Consider the following 8334-nt stretch of genomic DNA (forward strand, 5'->3'; position numbering starts at 1 on the left):
ACCGGTTCCGTTGTTTTGGGTCAATTTCGCACGAATTCTGCAAAATCCATCTCCTCGCGCGCTGCTTCGGGTGGGTTTTCAAGGAATAAAAGTTTATCGGTCAGCGAATTCTCCTCGGAACCTGGTATGTCCATGAAGCCTGAAGTGTCTGCTTTTAACCAACACGGTTCGACGGAACCGTGTGTGACCCATCTTCATAAATTTAGCGCTAGTTCGAGGAAGAAGAAACACAAACCGACCCGCGCGAGTTTCATGGAGCCTGCTCGATCAGCTGCTGGCAGTTGGTGTTCTCAATCACGTCCGCGCCGAGGCTTGATATTGTCTATGGGCGCACCGGCAGAATAATATACACTTACACAGCGCGTATCGCAGGAGTTCTCGTACTGTTGAGGATCTCGCTAATTTAGGGGATTATAGAGGAATAGTCTGCAGTGATATTTACACTAATCTTTCGTATTTGACAAATTCCAGAATTTTTTTTGGAGGACTTCAGACTTTTGAACACTGAGACAGCTTTCCTGAAACGAACTCAACCAAACACCGACATGGCAGAGACAGCAGCCGCCCCGGCACAGAAAGCCAAAAAGGCGAAAGCCCCCAAAAAGGCTGCGTCGCATCCCAAATACTCCGAGATGATCAAAGCTGCGATACTGGCCGACAAGAGTCGTGGCGGAGCCTCCCGGCAGTCCATCGCCAAGTACATTAAGAACCACTACAAAGTGGGTGACAACGCGGACTCTCAGATCAAACTGGCCCTGAAGAGGCTAGTGGGGACCGGACTTCTTCGGCAGACCAAGGGCATCGGTGCCTCCGGCTCTTTCAAACTGGCCAAAGCAGAGGACACCAAGAAACCAGCTGCCAAGCCCAAAGCGGTCACAAAAGCCAAGAAGCCAGTCAAAGCTGCGGCCAAACCCAAGAAAGCTCCGAAGCCCAAGAAGGTGGCTAAGTCCCCCGCAAAGGCGAAGAAGAGCAAACCTGCTGAAAAGAAAGTGAAGAAAGCTGAGAAGAAAAAAAGCGCCCGCGAAGCCCAAAAAAGTGGCGAAGAAGACCAAGGTGGCCAAGCCAGCTAAGGCGAGTAAGCCCAAAAAAGTGAAAACGGCGAAACCCAAAGCGAAGACAGCAGCAAAGAAAAGCGGAAAGAAGAAGTGAACTCAAATTACTAATGAGACTCATTGACGGACATTTGACAAAACACACCGTGTAAATAGACTTTTTGAGGAGGTTTTGGTATCTGTAATTATTTTTGTATGGTCTTGTGCGGACTTAAACTACGACCTTTTTACCGTTTCTTCTCCACCACTTTTGCACTATGTTGTGATAATTAGATCCAGAAAAAGCGAGGATCTTGAATTGGAATATGTTAATGGCAACACTACTGCCCTAAATATTTATTTTATTTTATCCTCTTTCTGTATCACTTGTAGCGCTAATCTGTCACTTGTAGCGGTAATTGACCTGACAGCTGTTTTGTTAAGAATGCTGACATGCCACAGACAAAAAAGTGAATCATTCGACGAGGATATTTAAAAACGATGGGTGTGTTACTTAATCTGTTAGAGTGAAATGTTTAAATACGCTCGTGACACTTGACTGAGACTTCTCTCTGGAAGGACAGCTGTTGTATATTCAAGTTCTACCATCATGTTTATCTGTTGTCATGTCCAGTTATTACACATAATAACGCCTTTATACTGTACAATAATAAAATATCAACTTTCCTGTCTTCTCTAAACTTGTATTTTATTGTTTTTATTTAGGCTAAATTGTCACGAAGGTGAATATACTATGTACGTGTGTGTGTGTGTGTGTGTGTGTGGGGGGGGGGGGGGGGGGGGGGGGGGGGGTTACTGGCTATATGGGCGGGTCTGTCACTATGGAGCAGGCACCGTGGAACGCGTGTAAAAGCGCAGCTTCAGGTTTCTACCTAAATCCTGCGCATGTGTGTAACTAGGATATGCGATAGAGAGAGAGCATGCATGAGATGATAGGATGAAATGCTTTTCTAGGTGCAAAACGAAGGTGGTAGTGACCAACACTGGCCCTCTTCCCCTCAAGCCTTGCGGTCACACAGTCGATGTGCTCTTGCGACAGGGTCATTCTGGTTCTGCTGCGCATAGATGCACTCCTTAAAAAACAAAAGACTTCCATGCAAAAATACCTATATTAAGGAGCGTATTGTGATGTGTTCACCATATATAGGTTTAAGTATACTGATAGCCTCTCATCATATTAAATTGGTTATTAAAATTAGCAGGCCGAAATGAGCGTATTGGAGAAGCTCCGCCCAGCTAGACTACTATACACATTCCGAAACGTGTCCGCCCTTAGGACGCTCATGCGCACGGCTCTCCGCCCTTCTATTTTTTCTCCTTTGAAAAGTAGCCAGGAGGCCTAACGTCACCTTTACTGTTTGATGCAAACACTTCAAACTAATCTCATGCCCATATAGAAGTCTCCGCTTTGGATCGGCCCTGATCCGACCTGTCGCAGAGTAGTCTATAACAATGTGTAAACTATCCAGGTGAACTTTTGAACTATTGATTAAGATGAGACCAGTTACACAATACACAGTGTCGAAATGTTCAGTCTCCCGACTTTAGCCTTGTTACAGAGAAATTGACAATACTCACCTTTGAACTATTTAAGTTAGAAAAATATTATTCTGAGGCCTGGGTATGAAAGTCTGGTTTTATAAGCAAGCCATTGATAATGGTGACAATAGAATTAATGACTGAAGTTCTAGTCTACCCTCTATTCTTGGCTTGAACTGAAAAAACAAAAACACCAGACCTCAGGCCTATCTGAATGATCTGTCCTGTGTAAGACCTTCATTTTCAATTCAACTGATTCTTCAGATCTTGGTCTTTTAAAAGGTTACCAGAAAAGGAATAGAAATATTCCCTCAAAAATGCCAAATGGGCTACAAGAAGTGTATTGTATGAAGTGTAAGAAGTGTATGTATTTTTATTGTAAAGCAGTGGTTCTCAAAGTGTGGGGCGGGCCCCACTAGTGCGGAATAGAGACATGACAGGTGGGAGGAGGAAATGTGTCTTTTTTGTGCATAATCTTGATTAATGCCTTTCTTTTTTGACAATGAAGATCATACATTCAAAACAAAATAGCCGCAAACAAACATAGGAGTCATAAACAGGCCTATAAAAAAGTAAACCAACATCAGATCCAGGGAACGAGACAAATGTAACGAGGAACCACAATGCAAACATTTTAATGTTATCATTCAGTGATGGAGTAAGGTGGGGCATGAAAATTCCCCACCTCCAGAGTGGGGAATGGCGGAAAAAGTTAAGGAATGTAAGAAATGTAACTTGAAAAAGTTATCGATGAAAAATAGATAGATCTTATAGACGTTTCTTTAACTTTCTTCCATAAATGCAATGTACACCGTGCATCTGTACAGCACATTATGCAGTATCCCTGGCTGAAGTACATTTACTGTCTTTGGTGAAACAAAAATGCTGAAACAATAGAGTTTCTTAAATTGCGCTGAAGAGAGGATGCATGTATGAAAGAGAAGGAGATAGAAAAAGACAGAGAGAGAAAGAGATGTGTAAGCCAACTACACACATGCAGAATATTGCTGGAAGAGGCCCCTGGCTTTCCTTGTTGTTCTAATTGTTCAGATTTGCTCATTGTTGTTGCCATGGTCAAAGCACAGCACCATATGGGGTCTCTGATCACATGACACTCACACTCACAGGTTTCCCACCAGAGCAAAGATCATTACAGAGGTGCAAGTCTTGCACAATTTGACATTTTTTATTTCCTTCTTTCTTTTCTTTCCTCTCTTCTGTTTAATTTTTGTGAATCAGTCCCAGAGCTGTCGATGCAAGTGAGTCATCTTAGTGAGTGAAACATGAATCCCTTCAGAGAAATTCCTATGACGTGTACATGGTAGATTCCTCGGTCACCAAAATGCCATAGAATATGAATAATACATCTTCTCATGAATTACATAAGACCACTATTCGTTTAAAATACCTCTTCCTGTTTTTTTTTTTTGCTCATAGTTTCACAAACAGGCCAACGCCAAATTCTCTATTGGATTGTATTGGGTACATAAGAGGATTCACATTGTTCTCTCTAAACCATTTTGGTGTAGTTTTCACTGTCTGCTTCGGGTCAGTGTCTTTCTGGAAAGTAAATCTCCCAAGTCGTAATTCTCTAGCAGACTGGAACAGATTGTCCCCCATGATTTCCATATATTTTGCTGAATTATTTTTACCCTTTAACTTTACAAGCGTTTCAGGGCCTGCTGTCGAGAAGCATCCCCACAGCATGATGCTGCCACCACCATGCTTTAAATTAGGGATGGTGCAATTGTGGTGATGTGCAGTGATCGGTATCGCCAAACATAGCATCTAGTCGGATGCCCAAAAAGCTCCATTTTGGTCTCATCAAACCAAAGAACCTTCTGCCATTTGACCTTAAAGTCTCCCACATGTCTTTTAGTGAAGATTTGAAGGCGCTGTCAGGGATTTCACAGGAAGTTGTGGTTGTTTTTGTTTATGTTTACATTCATTAGCAGACACCTTTGTGCAAAAAAACATACATTGTATTTTATCCAAGGAACAAACGAAACACACCAGAGAGGTAGCTCACCCCTACCTTCAGTCTTCACAGTGAAACTCCACACAGGGTTTTGTTTTTGTTTAGGGGCAGGCTGCCCCCACTTTGTTTCCAGTTTTTGGAGCCTGGGCTGCCTACACAGACCATTTTATTTTACAGTGTTACGGAATGGGCAACTAGCGGTCATGATGAGATGATTGCTGAATATGACAAACAATGTTATGGGTTTGAAATCGCGTAAAATCCCTGACTGCACCTTTAATATGAACTCCGCCATTCGCCCATATATGTACCTTTGACTGGTGAAGAACTTGGGCAATGGCCGCTGTATGCACAGGTTCTCCCATCTCAGCTGCTGAAGCTTTTAACTACTTCAGAATTGTCACAGGTGCCCCCACCAGTATTCTTCTTGAACGGTCACTCAATTTATGGTGATGGCCTGCTCTAGGCAGATTTACACATACATTTACATATTCCTCACATTCCTTAATGATGGATTTCACTGAACTCCTGGGGATGTTCCATCCTCTTATTTATGCTTTTCAATAACCTCTTCTCTGAGTTGTTTAGAGTGTTCTTTTGTCTTCATGGTGGAATTGTAGCCAGGAATATGGATTAATCAGTGACTGGACCTTCCACACGCAGGTCTTTATATTACTATACTATACACATTCACTGCACTTAGGCGACCTCCATTTCACTAATTGTGAGACTACCATCACTAGGTCTGTCACTTTATGGAGAGGGGGGGCGGGGGCAGGGGCACTGAATTGTGAATAATATATTTTTTATGAAGCAGGTTATTTGTGTGTGCGTGTGCGTGAGTAAGTGAAAGACAGAGAGAGAGAGAGAGAGAGAGAGAGAGTAAGTGAGAGAGAGAAATACTTATAAGCAACTAATAAATAGAAGTTATCCATACAACCTCCAGTGTAATGACAGAGGTCATCACCTTTTTGCAATATTCTTGTGTGGTCAGCGCAGGCCTCTCCAGACTGCAGTGTTACTGCAATCAGCATCTGGGCCTCTCTGTATTCATTATGTCATTAACAGTTCTGAGGGAGCCCTGGGGTGGCTGATTGGTAAGTAGAAAATTGTCCTCCAGGCCACTCAGGACATGGCCATGGAGTCAGTTCACTGGTCACTCTGGTCAGTCTTCCTCCAGAAAAACATGGGGAATGTGGCATTGGGACACATCCCATTACTGCCCTAAATTGAGTTTCTGTTTTTCAGTGAACTTGCACCACATGAATGGCTGGAGTGAAATGGCTGTTTTATAGCCCACAATAACAAAAAATACAAAGCTGTTTTGATCTGATGATGAGACATGTCTATAACAAAACAGATTGGCAGCTATGGCTTACAATTTACAACTCAAGTTTCAAAAGCTTCAATAGCATTTGATTCAGGACAACACAACAGCATTTCAAAATGCCAACTGATCGCAGGAAGCAAAGCAAAGCATGGTGTGACAAAGCATGTGTTTTTGTCATAATCCCCTTAAAATATTTTTTGTTTGATTTATTACACATGAAGATAATTAAGCCAAGCCCCCCCCCCCCCCCCCATATGATAACATTAATGCTATAAATATGTAGGCTAAATCATAACCTAGGGAAAAGGATAGCCTTTCATAATATCTAAGGAAAATGATAGCCTTTTGTAATATGGAAAGCTCACTACTATTGCAGTGAATTGGAGTATAAGAGGACATTTGATAAAATGAGGTGACAGTTCTAACCTGTTTTCTCATGATTAATCAAAAACATAGCTTGATAGAACTGAACACATTTCCAAGTTAACTAACCTAAACCTCTCCATAACAGACATGTCTGCAGTACGACCAACTAGAATACACATTAAACTTTTCATCTCATAAGTATAAACAAACTTTTTAGACATTCGTTGTCTCCTCGTTTGACAGAAGATCAGTGGATGAGATCATATTGACAATGAAGCAGTCACGCGCCATATAAAATCTGCAACAAAATAGCAATGTGAAAGTCTGTTCTTCGTCATGAGTCATAACCTTTTGTAACAACGGGATCCGTTTGTAAAGTCGTTTAATGAATTAAATGATTATAATCTATTAAAAATCGAAATAAAAAATCGAATCGAAATGTAATTTTACTCTCTATACAGTGCGCCAGCGCCTTTGTGCGCAACAGCTAAGTATTAAGTTACTGTGTGTCGTCCTCTTGCGTTCAGAAACATACGCTACATCTCATTGTCCGCATGTAACCAACCTGCGACCTCTAAATCCACTAAATTTGTTTACTCCAGTCTTGTGGTTCTCCTGAAAAAAAAGTTTTGTCAAGTCTTTGTCACAGACTTAGTTTTAAAATAAATTAAAAACATGTAAAGATAGAATTGTAGGAGATAGGATGATTGTAAAATGGAATAGTGCATGGTTGTAACAATATTTAGCACAATGCAGTTGTGTATAACAAGAGGTTTGAAACAAGTTAATTAAAACTGTCTTTAATTTCTGAAACTAATACCAAATCACACGCAATCTCAGGATGCAGACAGTATGACCTAGCAAAATTGTTTTGGCACCAACATATTGACCTCACATTTCTCTTCAGTATTCAGTATGTGTGTTCTGTCATCTAAAAAACCTAATGGATTTATTTGTTCTAATGCAACAGGAATTATTATTATACACATGCCAGCACATCACTAAAAATCAGGGTCAAAGGTTAAAGCAATATAGTTTGATACTGTTACCATAGTCACTAGTACTTAGGGACAGCATTAGACCATATGTGACGCAGATCTCTCTAGGAAGTAGAGTGACAATCCAAGGTCATCCTGCAGATGTTCTCTCCCTAATCTCAGCATCAAGGCATTAGTGCTCCGTTGGTCACAGATCAATAGGCGTAGAGCACGGCTCCTTAACAGGGATTACAGTCTGGACAGATTACAGCTCTGCAGAGATACAGCAAAGACACTATAGACTGGCCTCTAGCTGTCCTTCTGGACCTAGAACTACAGACTTCAAGATGGTCAGTAGAGTCTACAGGAATTAAATAAAGATGGCAATCAAAAGTTAATAGTGTATTTTCTATTTACACCATGAACATAATACCGGTAAGTGTTTTTCAGGGCAGTATGTAACTGAAAACAAGATGACCCTTGACCCATAGAAGCCAATCTGGTGCTGAGGTAGTTTAGAAGTCAGGTTAGGGGTCAGTTTAGGAGGTAATCAGGTTCAGGCATATCACTACGGTGACTGAACTCATCAGATTGGACTTTTAGTGAAGGCTTTAACTGGATCGATCAGACACACATGTTCAATTCATGATCAAGAGAAAAGCAAACACAAGAAATTCCTCCTTTTCAGGGGCAGGATTAGTGTCCACTGGCTTGTAAAGCACTAATCAATAAATACGCTTATGCTGTATGGAGTAAATTAAAGGCTCATATTGATTTGGCAAATACGCCTATTAACCTAGCTTCATTGATAACATTTTAACTTTCAAGGCACAATGCTGATGTGAGGGCGCGCACACACACACACACACACTAGGGTTGTAGCGGTGTGATATTTTCGTGGTATAATTGTCTCTAAAATATCATGGTTTCACTGTATATCGTATTGTGTGTGTAAGTCAGAGATGACAGATTTAGCCAGGAACTGGGATGGCCATAAATGATGAGAGAATTATTGTATATTGTATGTATACCGCTACAAGCCTACCACAAACAAACACACACACAGACAGACAGACAAACAATAAACATATG

At 41.2% G+C, this 8334-nt stretch overlaps 1 protein-coding gene across 1 annotated transcript; it reads left to right on the plus strand.

The window, feature by feature from the left end:
- Positions 1-341: 341 nt before the first annotated feature.
- On the plus strand, positions 342-1732 carry LOC121700589 (histone H1.0). Its single transcript, XM_042083665.1, is given in 2 exon segments — positions 342-1001; positions 1003-1732. Coding segments are annotated over 2 exon segments (603 nt in total). The 5' UTR covers positions 342-545; the 3' UTR covers positions 1150-1732.
- The last annotated feature ends 6602 nt before the right edge of the window (positions 1733-8334 follow it).

Source organism: Alosa sapidissima, chromosome 24 (genome assembly GCF_018492685.1).
Source record: "Alosa sapidissima isolate fAloSap1 chromosome 24, fAloSap1.pri, whole genome shotgun sequence".
In the NCBI taxonomy this organism is placed as follows: Eukaryota; Metazoa; Chordata; class Actinopteri; order Clupeiformes; family Clupeidae; genus Alosa; species Alosa sapidissima.